Here is a 14,635-nt window from a genome sequence, read left to right on the forward strand (position 1 = left end):
TTCCTATAGGACATTGAGCCCCGTCTTGAGAATTCAGTAGGGTGAGGCAAGTGAAGAAGTAAGTTAAAATGTTCCAACCACTGGGTACAGTATAAGCAATGACAGTATGTTGTAGAAGTTGCAAATGGTTCTATACACCTGGGTCTTAAGTTGGAGAAAGAGAAAGAAGGAGAGAGGTCAGGAAGTTGTAATGACGAAAAACTTGAGGCTACTATAACAATTGTCAGCCTTGGATGACATATGGAACAAACTAACATCAGGAGAGATTGTCAATACAAAGAAAGTGATCATTTGATTATTGAGCAAATGCTGCAACATTTTTGCACATCTTTGAGTACTGGATGGTAAAAAATCAATAGAAGCCAACTATGAATTGAGTCTTAATAAACAATATTTCACTAAGCAGGAAGTAAGCCAACAGTTTATCTTTGCACCATTATACTTTCTAAGCTACTTTGCTTAGCATGTTTGCCCAATAAATAACTAGCTATCCCCACGCTACTCCACCTCTATACAACACCTTAGTATGGGCTAGTTCTAGAAAAGGAATTATTCTGTTCAGCAACAAATCATCTGAAGACACACCCAGCTGCTATCCACTTCCAATCTTATCGATTCCAGAAAAGATGGGCTGAAATGTTTTTAAAAAGATGGGGCCACTGAGCTAAGATCAGTCCCATCAGATTTTAGGCAAAATTATCAAATGAGCAAGATACGATTTTGTCTTTCCTACTTCCTTTTAAAAGCCCTCCTCTCCCTCCCCTTTCTCCATACTTCAGGCTAAGGGTTGACTTTCCAAATGGCCTCTATACTATAACACTTGAGGTCTTCTCTAAACCTGGTACCAAATTGCAAATATTTTCTTAACCTTTACTCTCCTTGATCAAAAACTTAATTTCCTGAGCAAAGTCACTTCTTTAAAACTTCATCCAAGACAATCTCAAACATTGTAGGATTACCTTTTCATGCTGTACTAGAAATGCAACTACTTTTATTCCCAGTCTTTCATCAAACCTCTTACCCATCTTTTATTTTCTAGCACCCTGTGCTTCAGCATATTCTTATTATAAAGCAAACCCAAAACAAGCAACCTTTTTTTCCTAGGTGCCTAGCTTATAAAAGAGAAGTGTCACCTGTCATTTTAATCCCCTAATGGAGCAAAGAATTGTAACATCTAGCCTACTCCCACTGCACAGCCTTTCTCTTTGGGAGTGGGAAGAAACATGTATTTGTGCCTCCAGCCCCCTTCTTCCTGGTGAGTTAGGAAGGGAAGAGAATTGAGCATTACTGCAAGAGACTTTGAGGTGGTTCCTCTAAATAAAATAGGGTTATTGTTTCTTTATTCAACAGTAGTCAGGGCTTGAGTATCCTGAATGTGCTCTACTAACAGGTTTATGGATTAGGAGTTGGGCAAATACATAAACCATATCAAAAAGCACTCTTTCTGCCGATACAATAGTCGTCCTCATTGAAAAAGTTAAAAGATAAACATAGAATCCTAACAGCAACCAGTGTTCAGATGGTACAACTATCTTCTCTAACAGGAGAATCCATCCTATCCTCCATCATGAAGGTTCCAGTTTGGATGCTAATGGAGGGAAAGGAATCAAGAATCCCGGCTCCTTCCTCTCAATTATCCATTCCTAAAGGGGCAGAATCTGAAACCACAGACTTTTCTCTCAGTCGTCCACCAAAAAGGATCAGAATACATTGTCAGTTATGAATAGCATTAATCATTTATGCCTATATACAACTACATAACAACGAGTACCATAAAGTATACACCAAAATAATAGCCACTGTGAATTGTCTACCAATTATTAAATACTTCACAAGATGTTATTTCTAATCTTGTCTTAAGAGAAATTATTTACCATTTTCAGATGCAGAAACTGAGGCTCAATGACTGTATGACATTTCTGAGTCGTAGTTAAATGAAGGCAACACGATTTAAATCCATGTTTATCTGGCTTCAGGGTACATATATGTATGTACATGGGATTATAGATCAGTGGATAGATAGAAAGATTATAGATATATAGAGACATGAGAGAAAGTAAGAGAGAGAAAGAGAGAAGTAAACAACGTTGGTGAACCTCTTAGAACAGCCACTAAGAATGGGAAAACACAACATATTTTGGTATGTATTATTCTGAAACTGAATAATAATACTGTTAGATAAATCAGTTACCATTAATTCTCTATGTCTTGAAAAGCAGCTAATCTGTCTGCTTCAGGCATGCAATTGATTTCAACAATAAAGGTATTGGCATTTTCCAAATTATGAACTCTTTTACTTAAAGATACACTAAGAAGAAAAGCAACAAGACAGGTTACCTGTGGAAAATATAAAAAATGCAAATGTTGATTCTCTTCATCTAGGTACTCAGTCAATCAATAACAATATCTAATTGTGTGTCCAATATTTTCCAAATTCTGCCTTGTGTATGCTATAAAAAATAAATAACAACTCTCCAAGCCCATGAGAAATTACCAGTTTTATTCAGGTAACAAGAACATAAACAATTAATTGTTTCATAGAGTGTGCACTAAGAGGTAGAAATCAAATTCTGTGGGATTCTGGGGGAGTTGCAATAAAACTCTTCCTGAGAGTATAGGGAAAATTTTTACCAAATAGGACTTCTGAGATACACACAACTGCATTTTGTTTTAAAAAAAAAAATAGGAGTGAAAACATGTCACAAAAACAGAAAACGTAGAAGATAATTTTCACGTGGACATTAAGCTATCTCGATTCATGACCTTATTACTCAATGACTACTTAGATGCAGCTATCTTCCACCTGACCTGGTCTTTCACTCTTAAACTATTCCAGTCGCTCAACAATCTATTGCCACCATTCTTAAAGCAATACCTTCACCAGTTTCTTCCCTGTTCAAGAGCCTATTTACAAAACAATCACAAGTATTTTTTCCTGTCTTAAGGAAAGCACCAAACTGTGACCCGCTTCCCCACCACAAAATCCTACAACTTCATTTCCTATTTCTACCATCTCGGATATCTTGCAGATATCTTTTTTTCCTCCGTATGTTCTACTATTCCCTAGGTACTGAATCCTTCCCCTTGAACTTTAAGAATGCTGAGGGTTGCCAATCTCAAAATAAAACAAAAAGAATGTTCTCTTCACTCCCACTTTAATATTTAATTCAATATCATTTCATCATGGAAATCTCTGATTCCACATTCTGCATAACAAGACCCCCTGCTATGTGGTTCTATGGCTTCCGTTGTCTTCCTGCCAAACACATACATAATCATTAAATTATTGTGTTATTACTCAATGAATGCTTATATAGTTATACTTCATGTTGTCTGTTTTTATTTACCACTGAAACCCCAAAACCTAGTATAATGACTGGCACAAAATAACACTAACTAGACAATTTGTAAAATACATAATTGACTGTCCAACTGACTGAATAAATGAATCCTACCCCCTGCACACGTTTTGCTGTAATTATGACCCATATCAGTATGTACCAATTTTATTCCACCACCTTAATGCCCTCCTATCCTGTACTTATGACCTCATGGAAAACTGTCCCCAATTTTACTCTATACAAATTATGCAAATCTTTCAAATTTCTACAAAAGTTCTATAAAGCCTTTTATTTTCTTAATATCTTCCATTTCTAATTTATCATATAATTTAAACCTAAGTTGAGTAAAGATAATAGAAGCTTTAATATATTTTGTTTTATTTTCATTAATATTTTTTGATCCATAATCTTTTATAAAATGATAAAAATATCTTTGCATAGCCAATTTTTGCCACAACACAAAATTTTTAAAAGATTTTTATTGTTGAAAATGATGCCAATATTCACACCTAACATCATATTTAATGGTAAAAAGCTGAAGGCTTTTCCTTTAAGATCAGGAACAAGAAAAGGATGCCCACTCTCATCACTTATTTTCAACATAGCACTCGAAGTACTAGCCAGAACAATTAGATAAGAGAAAGAAATAAAAGGCATCAAAATAGGAAATGATGAAGTAAAATCATCTTCATTTGCTGACATGACCTTATATAAAGAAAATCGTAATGACTCCACCAAAAAAACTGCTAGAACTGAAAAACAAATTCAGTAAAGTTACAGGATACATAAATCAACTTACAAAAGTCAGTGGTATGTCTATACACTAACAGCAAAGTGTCTGAAAAAGAAATAAGAAAACAATCTTATTTATAATAGTATCAAAAAATTAAAATATTTAGGACTACATTTAACCAATAAAGTGAAAGATCTCTACACTGAAAACTATAAAACATTGATGACAAATGAAAAGATATCCCATGTTTATAGACTGGAAGAATTAATATTTTTAAAAGGTCCATATTACCCAAAGTGACCTACAGTTTCAATGCAATCCTTATCAAAATCCTAATGTCATTCTTTACAGAAATAGAAAAAACAATTCTTTCTTTCTTTCTTTTTTTTTTTTTTTTTTTTTGAGGCAGAGTCTCACTCTGTCACCCAGACTAGAGTGCAGTGGCATGATCTTGGCTCACTGCAACCTCCACCTCCCAGGTTCAAGTGATTCTCCTGCCTCAGCCTCCCAAGTAGTTGGGACAACAGGTGCGTGCCACCATGCCTGGCTAATTTTTTATATTTTTAGTAGAGACGGAGTTTCACCATGTTGGTCAGGCTGATCTCAAACTCCTGACTTCATGATCTGCCTGTGTTGGCCCCCCAAAGTGTTGGGATTACAGGCGTAAGCCACCACGCTTGGCCCAGAAAAAACAACTATAAAATTTGTATGGAATCACAAAAGACTCCAAATAGCCAAAGCAATGTTGACCAAAAAGGACAAACCTGGAGTCGTCATGCTACAGGATTTCAAAATAATATACAAAGCCATAGTAATCAAAACAGCAAAGCTGCATGATATTGGCATAAAAACAGACACCTCAACTAATGGTATAGGACAGAGAGCACAGAAATAAATCCACATGTCAATAGTCAATTGATTTCTGACAAAGGAACTAGGGACACACAATGAGAAAAAGACTGTCACTTCAATAAATGCTGTTGAGAAAACAGAAGTCCACATACAGAAGAACCAAAAAGGACTCTTATCTCACCCCTAATACAAGAATAAACTCACAATGGATTAAAGACTTAAACATAAGACTGGAAACTGTAAAACTACTAAAAAGTACTTAGGGGAGAGTACCCATGATATTGGTCTGGGCAGAAATTTCTTGGATATGACCCCAAAAGCACAGGCAATAAACGCAAAAATAGACAAATTGGATTGCATCAAACCAAAAAGCTCTGCACAGCAAAGAAAACAATTCAGGGAGTAAAGAGACAACCCACAGATTAGGAGAAAATATTTGCAAATCATATGCTGGATAAGGGGCTAATATCCAAAATATGCAAGGAACTCAAACTACTCAATAACAAGGAAAAAAATAACTTTATCTAAAAATGGGCGAGGAACTTGAATAAACATTTCTCAAAAGAAGACATACAAATGCCTATAATGCTTAACATCTCTAGTCATTAGTAAAATGCAAATTAAAACCACAATGACATATCACTTCGCCCTGTTACGGTGGCTATTATCAAGATGAAAGATAACAAATGTTGTTAGGGATGTGGAAAAAAGGGGAAGACTTTATATTATTGATGCTACTGTAAATTAGTACAGCCACTTTGGAAACTAGTATGGAAGTTCCTCAAAAAAGTAAAAATACAATTACCATATTATCCAGCAATCCCCACTACTGGGTGTAAACACAAAGGAATTAAAATTAGTATGCCAAAGAGATGTCTACACTCCCATATTCATTGCAGCAATATTTATTATAGCCAAGATATGGAAATAACTTTTGTCTATAAACTGATGAATAATTTTAAAGTGTGTATATATATATGTATATACATATATATGTATGTGTATATGTATATACATATATATGTATGTATATATGTATATACATATATGTATGTGTATATGTATATACATATATGTATGTGTATATGTATATACATATATGTATGTGTATATGTATATACATATATATGTATGTGTATATGTATATACATATATGTATGTGTATATGTATATACATATATATGTATGTGTATATGTATATACATATATATGTATGTGTATATGTATATACATATATATGTATGTGTATATGTATATACATATATATGTATGTGTATATGTATATATATATGTATGTGTATATGTATATACATATGTATATGTATATACATATATATATGAAAGAATTTCCTGTTTTTGTAAAGGCTGAAAAGTATTCCATTGTGTGTGTATATATATATATACACATATATATATACATATATATACACACATATATACACTATATATACACATATATATACACACACACACACATATATGTATATATATACACACACACAATGGAATACTTTTCAGCCTTTACAAAAAAAGGAAATTCTGTCATTTGCAACAACATGGATGAACTGAGAGGACATTATGTTAAGTGAAATAAGCCACATACAGAGAGACAAACACTGTATAATCTCACTTATATGTAGAAACTAAAAAAGTTAAACTCATAGACGTAGAGAGGAGGATGGTGGTTACCAGAGGCTGGGAGTTGGGAAGTGAACAGGAAAAGGGGAGATGTTGGTCAGTAAGTACAAAGTTATAGTTAGATAGGAGGAATAAGTTCTGGTGTTCTATTGCACAGGAAGATGACTATAGTTAATAATAATGTAGCAGATATTTCAGAATAGCTAAAAGAGAGAAGTTTAAGTGTTCTCACCACAGAGAAATAATAAATATTTGAGGTAATGGATATGCTAATCACTCTGATTTGATCATTCCACAATGTAAACGTGTCAAAACATCACATTATACCCCATAAATATACACAATTACTATTTGTCAAAAAATTAATTAAAAAATGGTGCCAGTCTTTAATTAAACTAAAAATTCCTTTTTATTTTTGCCATTGACTCTGGGAAATGATCCAAACTGTATTTAATGAGGGTAAGTAATGGATTGCAGATAAGTACTGAAAGATTAGTATGCAGAGACATCCCTAAGGGACCCAAGTAGGTTGGGAAGCTGCTCTCTAGCAGAGAGAATATTGATACTGGGAGAGCAAGGAGATAAGATGGTAACCTAAAAGGGAAAAGTTTAAACAGTCCCCCATCCCCACCCACACTTCCATCAAGGACTGGGGGAGCAGACAGAAATAACAAAGTTGGACTGGTTCTGAGGCTTTCTGGGAGAAACTGAATGGTGAAATAAAAACTTTATGACCAGAGAGGAAAAAGTCAGAGCAGACAGAGCCAAATAGAGGTAGAAATAAAAAGGACATATGGTCACTTCCATGATTAAGCACAAGCAATGTAAGTTCCTAGACATGCTAGGGTTCTGAACAAAAAAGCGAGGTTCATTCAAAGAATGCAAGGAAAACATTAAAGGTTGTGTGTGAGTTCAAAGCATTTACAGGCTGAAGTTTGTGAAGAAGTTTTCAATGTCTGTATGCCTTCTCCCCTTTTCTGCCATTTTAATGTTCGGTATAGATTTTAGATAATGGTTTTTGTAGTTAAGCCAGTTCATGAAACATCGTAGCCTAAAACTAGAGGATCAGGAAACCCAGGAATATTCCATAATGCCATGAATAATTTAAATTTATTGTCTATAACATTAAAATAACAGCTTAAATTAGAACTGATAGTTCTTTTTCTACTTAAATATTCTGACCTAAAGTCCAAAGAAGTGGCTTACATAGCAAAAATCCTCTCCTGTAAAATGTGAAATTTTTAACTTTCAACTACTTGTTATTTAACAGAAACCTAGAGTTGTAAATCTTTATTAAATAGCTGCAGTTAATATTTCAAATATGTAATTCAAAATCCATGGCTTGTGCAGATAAGAATTAAGGGTATGCAAAATATTAGAGAAAAAGAGAGAGAGAAAGCTCACTCACAAAGAGGGAGAAGGAAATACACAGACTTTGAAAGAGGTAAGGAGGAAGATTAGGAAAACAGAGAATTCATTACAAGAGGCAAAGGAGACATAAAATGGAACGTGAAAGAAGAACATAAAGATCAAGATTAAGGGAAAGAATTCTGAGAAGACACGTTCAGGGTAGGGGTGTGGCTGAGACCTGTGTGTGTCACTGGGTTAGTCAAGCTGTCATTCAATGGAGTGGGTGACTCAGAATCATCATCCATTGCCTCTATCTCTTTGAAATGCTAATCAACCATAAGTCTAATATTAATAGCTAGTCCAAGAAGCATAAGATAATTTGAATGGAAAGCTTAAGGCAAAATTACAAAAAAGAAAGAAAGAAAGAAAAGTAAAAGGAGATGTACCTTCAGCCTCTTCTCCTCCTCTCATTTTTTTTTTTTTTTCAATTTGTTGCTGCTGCCTACTTTTGCTTGACACACCTGCCCTTTCTCTGGCTTCTTTCCTGAGTCAGTCTTGCTTGTTTATCTGGCTACTAACACATTCCAAGTAAGATTCTAAGTAAAATTAAAGTGTCTGTATTTCCCAGCAGCATGCATCATTTTTTAAGAAGATACCTTTTAATCTACACAATAAATTGAAGAATAGCATGCACTGGTCCTAGGAGTTAGTAGTGAATAAAGCGCCACTGTCTCAGAACTAGAGCAGAACTCAAAGGAGCCAGTGCCAATGTGGCAGGATGAACATGGAGAACCTGAGCCAGGCAACACATGGCAGGAGGTCTATAAGAAGAAAGATGGCTTGGAGGACTGAGAAAGAATGGGAGCATTGTGTTCACTGCTCCACTCTGTTCATATTGTTTTATAGGATGGTTTCTCCCAGACTTCTCACCTGATGCTTTTGCTGAAAAGTTTATTTGAACAGTCTTGAGATTAAAGTGACTTCTAGGGATAGAAGGCACTAAAAAACCCCAAAACCACACACACAAACACATAAAAATAAATATATGGGCCACTGAAATATTTCTTTTTTTCTAAGTTATTAATTCAAAACAATGGGTGATCAGCCACCATCACACTCACTTTACTTTTTAATATCATAAATGAAACACGGTGTTTGGCACCAAATAGAAGCAAGGAAGAAGAGAAGGAAGCGAGGGAGAGAAGAAACAAAGCAAAATGGATTGCTTATTAAGAATTAGATAAATGAGGCCAGGCGCAGTGGCTCACGCCTGTAATCCCAGCACTTTGGGAGGCTGAGGTGGGCGGATCACAAGGTCAGAAGATCAAGACCATCCTGGCTAACACGGTGAAACCCCGTCTCCACTAAAAATACAAAAAATTAGCCAGGCGTGGTGGCAGGTGCCTGTAGTCCCAGCTGCTCAAGAGGCTGAGGCAGGAGAATGGCTTGAACCTGGGAGGTGGAGCTTGCAGTGAGCTGAGATCGTGCCACTGCACTCCAGCCTGGCTGACAGAGCAAGACTCCTTCTCAAAAAAAAAAAAAAAAAAAATTAGATAAATGATACCATGGCATTTAAAAAACTCCACTTTAGAGACTCTACCCTCAATGGAATAAAGTCTATTTGCACATGGAAAGATTACATTTGCCATCTTGCACTTGTGAAACTATTTTAGGTGTACATACTGTCAAAGAAGATTACACATTATCCTAGGGATTTTCACCAGTGTGGCATCTTAGGGGATAAAGTATCCCTTTAAATGTATTATTCAAAATGGATACACTTTATATGTGTCTTTATACAAATCTTAGAGTTGGAAAAAAGCATAAACTATAGCCTCCTAGGATTATAATTTGAAATATTCAGGTCTGTCATCAAGAAAGCAGTCTGTACTCTGAGTAGCATTATCTCTATGGCTTCATCATACTGCCAACATTGTATCACTATAGAATATGTCTCAGAAGAGATTATTAACTGACACAAGTAACAATACATGCCAAACACTTCTTATGCATTATTTCAATCCTCAGAACAGTTTTATGAGGTGGGCATTATTTTCTCCCCACTTACACTGAGGAGGAAACTGATATTAGAGAAGTTCAGCTACTTGCCGTTGGTAACAAGCCTAGTTGATGGTGAAGTTCATGGTTTGAACCCAGATCAGCTCTATCTCAGAACTCAGCCTGAGCTGCATCCTAACTGTTTTTCATCTATCTCAGTGTACTACAAATTCTGTTCAACAGGAGCCCCAACCTTTGAAAGAGCTACCTCTGGGGTCACCAGAGAGGATGGAAAGTTGATTGAGCCATGGAGAAACCTTCCTTCTTATACAAAAGCCAAGCAGCTCCACTTCAACACAATTTAAAAGTTTGAGTCCAGATTATAATTTAACTAGAAAAAAAATATTTCTATTGTTGACAGGAGAAAAAAACTTTGAAAACCACTGATCTAGATTTTCAAAACTTGATTATTTTTCCATGATAATCTTAAATTATTGAAGAGCTGCGAGCACCAGAACCATATGGGGTTCATCAAGAACTAAAGAGTACGGAAAAAACACAATTCTACCTCTGCATTAATAGTAAATGAACCTTAGAGACAGCTGATCAATAATTAAAAATGAAAACAAGTGCTCTTTAATTTACTTGCAGGCTACAGCCCAATTCTGAAATAATAGGGAAAAAACCCAAACCCATGCAGATAAACACAGAAAAATAAATATATGGGTCACTGAAATATTTCATTTTTTGTAAAATGGATTTTGTATTTTGGTTGTACTGCACCAAATTTTCACCAGTGAGAGCTACCTTTTCTCCTGATTGAGAATCACTTTCCTTCCTTGACCATGTTTCCCTGCTCCCTTCTTCTTTCCATTGCTCTTCTCTATAAAGGAATGAGAGGTGAGAATAAAAAGAAAGAATATTAATTGGGTTTTTATTAATTCACAGAGAAAGGGTGTTTTCCTCTCACCTAAAATTCTCTAATCAATTATTTTAGTCTGTTTGCTTTAAATACCTGGAAATGTAGTCTTTGGCTTTAGAAGTCCAGGGGTTTTTTTGTACTATTTATTTTATTTTTATTAATTTCAACTTTTATTACGGATTAAAGGATATACATGCAGGTTTGTTACATGGGTAAATTGTGTGTTGTTGAGGCTTGGGATCAAATGACCCTGTCACCCAGGCAGAAAGCATAATATCCAACAGATGGTTCTTCAGCTCATGCCCTCTTCCCTCCCTCCCTCTTCTAGTGGTCCCCAGGGTCTATTGTTCCTATATTTCCTTACATGAGTATTAAGCGCTTAGCCCCTACTTATAAGTGAGGACATGCAGTATTTGGTTTTCTGTTCTTGCATTGGGTCACTTATGATAATGGCCTCCAGCTGTATCCATGTTGGCTGCAGAGGACATGATTTCATTCTTGTTTAAGGCTGCATCATATTCCATGCTGTATATGTACCACATTTTCTTTATCCTATCCTCTGCTGATGGGCTCCTAGGTTGATTCCATGTCTTTGCTATTGTGAATAGCACTGCAATGAACATATGGGTGTATATGTCTTTTTGATATAATTATTTTTCTTTGGGTATATACCCAGTAGTGGATTGCTGAGTCAAATAGTAGATTGAATAAGGAAGAAAGCAAAAACCTGAACAGAACAATAAAAAGTTCACAAATTGAATCAGTAATTTAAAAAACTACAAAACCTACCAACCAAAAGAAGCCCCAGAACAAATGGCTTCACAGCCAAATTCTACCAGACATGCAAGGAGAACTGATATCAATCCTACTAAAGCCCTTTCAAAAAGTCAAGGGGGAGGGGCTTCTCCCTAACTCATCCTACAAATCCAGCATCTTCCTGATACCAAAATCTGGCACAGACACAGTGAAAAAAGGGAACTTCAGGTCAATATCCCTGATGAACATAGATGCAAAAATCCTCAACAGAATACTAGAAAACCAGGTCCAGCAGCACATGAAAAGGTTAATTCACCACAATCAAATAGGCTTTATTCCTGGAATGCAAAGTTGGTTCAACATATGCAAATAAATAAATGTGATTCACCCCATAAACAGAATCAAAACCAAAAACCATATGGTCATCCCAATAGATGCAGAAAAAGCCTTCAATAAAATCCAACATCCCTTCATGAAAAAAAAGAAACCCTCAACAGATTAGGCATTGAAGCAGTCCAGGTTTAAATACCAATTCTGTCACTATGCTTGACTATCCCACTTAATCTGAGATTTCTGAAATTAGACTTCATAATTTGTGGTAAGCAACAAAAGGAATATTGCTTGAAAGTACCTTTATATATCAAGCAAAGATCATTTATTGTTATAATTACTGGGTGAGAAATTTGAAAGTGGTTATTTCAAATGTAAGCGTATATAAAATCAAACTCATCCTAAATTCAGTATTTAAAATATTTCATTATTGCATGTCTAGATGTAGGAAGATGAATTCATTATGCTGTAAAGATTACAATTAAGAAGAAACTTTGTCAGTAGTGCTTATTATTATAGTAACATATGACTTATATTTCATATCAAAAAGTAAAAGTAACATTTATACGTATTATATATAAATTAATATTGGTATTGTCTATTTTAGCTTAAGAAAAAAGAGTCAATAGACTTTTCATCTTTCATTTTTATCTAAAACATTTTCAATAATGAAAAGTTGAAAAAGTTTGCTGTAAAATATTTGTAATATAAATCATATTTATCTCAAACTGTTTCAATTCAAACTCTCTTGCATTAAATTACATTCTACCAACTTAGAGCAAGCTTCCTATCTAATCACATACTGATATGGTTTGGCTGTGTCCCCACCCAAATCTCAGCTTGAATTTTATCTTCCAGAATTTCCATGTGTTGTGGGAGGGACTCAGGGAGAGGTAATTGAATCACGGGAGCCGGTCTTACCCATGCTACCTTCGTGATAGTGAATACGTCTCATGAAATCTGATGGGTTTATTAGGGGTTTCTGCTTTTGCTTCTTCCTTATTTTTCTCTTGCCACTACTATGTAAGAAGTGTCTTTCACCTCCCACCATGATTCTGAGGCCTCCACAGCCATGTGGAACTGTAAGTCTAAATAAACTTATTTTCCTTCCCAGTCTTGGTTATGTCTTTATAAGCAGTGTGAAAAAGGACTAATACAGTAAATTGGTACCAGTAGAGTGGGGTGTTGCTGAAAAGATATCTGAAAATGTGGAAGTGACTTTGGAACTGGGTAACAGGCAGAGGTTGGAACAGTTTGAAGGGCTCAGAAGAAGACAGGAAAATGTGGGAAAATTTGGAACTTCCTAGAGACTTCTTAAATGGCTTTGCCCAAAATGCTGATAGCAATATGGACAATAAAATTCAGGCTGAGGTGGTCTCAGATGGAGATGAGGAATTTGTTGGGAACTGGAGCAAAGGTGACTCTTGTTATGTTTTAACAAAAAGACTGGTGGCATTTTGCCCCTCCCCTAGAGATTTGTGGAACTTTGAACCTAAAAGGGATGATTTAGGGTATCTGATGGAAGAAATTTCTAAGGCAGCAAACTGTTCAAGAGGTGACTTGGGTGTTGTTAAAGGCATTCAGTTTTATAAGGGAAGCAGAGCATAAAAGTTTGGAAAATTTGCAGCCTGACTATGCAATAGAAAAGAAAAACCCATTTTCTGGGGAGAAATTCAAGCCGGCTGCAGAAATTTGCATAAGTAGCAAGGAGTCTAATGTTAATCCCCAAAACCATGGAGAAAATGTCTCCAGGCCACATCAGAGACCTTCACAGCAGCCCCTCCCATCACAGGCCTGGAGGCTTAGGAAGAAAGGGTAGTTTTGTGGACCAGGCCCGGGTTCCCTATGCTGTGTGTAGCCTAGGTACTTGGTGCCCTGTGTCCCAGCCACTCCAGCCTTGGCTGAAAGGAGCCAACAAACAGCTCAGGCTGTGGCTTCAGAGGGTGGAATCCCCAAGCTTTGGCAACTTCCACTTGATGTTGAGCCCAGAGATGCACAGAATTCAAGAACTGAGGTTTGGGAACCTCCACCTAGATTTCAGAAGATGTATGAAAATGCACGCATGCCCAGGCAAAAGTTTTCTGCAGAGGCGGCGCCCTCATGGAGAACCTCTGCTAGGGCAATGCAGAAGGGAAATGTGGGGTTGGAGCCCCCACACAGAGTCCCTACTGGGACATTGTCTAGTGGAGCTGTGAGAAGAGGGCCACCATCCTCCAGACCCCAGAATGGTAGATCCACCGATAGCTTGCACCATGTGCCTGGAAAAGCCGCAGATACTCAACACCCACCTGTGAAAGCAGCCAGGAGGGAAGACTGTACCCTGCAAAGCCACGGGGGCAAAGCTGCCTAAGACCGTGGGAACCCACCCCTTGCATCAGAGTGACCTGGATGTGAGACATAAAGTCAGGGATCGTTTTGGAGCTTTAAAATTTTACTGCCCCGTTGGATTTTGGACTTGCATAGGCCCTGTAACCCCTTCATTTTGGCCAATCTCTCCCATTTGGAATGTCTATATTTACCCAATGCCTGTACCTCCATTGTATCTAGGAAGCAACTAGCTTGCTTTTGATTTTACAGGCTCATAGGTGGAGGGGACTTGCCTTGTCTCAGATGAGACTTTGGACTGTGGATTTTTGGGTTAATGCTGTCACGAGTTAAGACTTCGGGGGATTGTTGGGAAGGCATGTTTGGTTTTGAAATGTGAGGACATGAGAT

At 36.5% G+C, this 14,635-nt stretch overlaps 1 protein-coding gene across 3 annotated transcripts in view; it reads right to left on the reverse strand.

The window, feature by feature from the left end:
* Positions 1–14,635, reverse strand: part of PDE4B (phosphodiesterase 4B) — a 457,607-nt gene that overhangs the window by 323,407 nt on the left and 119,565 nt on the right. Inside the window, exon 2 of one of the 3 annotated variants that reach the window (XM_063654524.1) lies at positions 10,720–10,795. The exons of the other annotated variants lie outside the window; for them this stretch is intronic. Coding sequence (XP_063510594.1) covers positions 10,720–10,795 — 76 coding nt within the window. The remainder of the gene's footprint in view (positions 1–10,719; positions 10,796–14,635) is intronic. 3 annotated transcript variants of the gene reach the window in all.

Source organism: Pongo pygmaeus, chromosome 1 (genome assembly GCF_028885625.2).
Source record: "Pongo pygmaeus isolate AG05252 chromosome 1, NHGRI_mPonPyg2-v2.0_pri, whole genome shotgun sequence".
Lineage (NCBI taxonomy): Eukaryota > Metazoa > Chordata > Mammalia > Primates > Hominidae > Pongo > Pongo pygmaeus.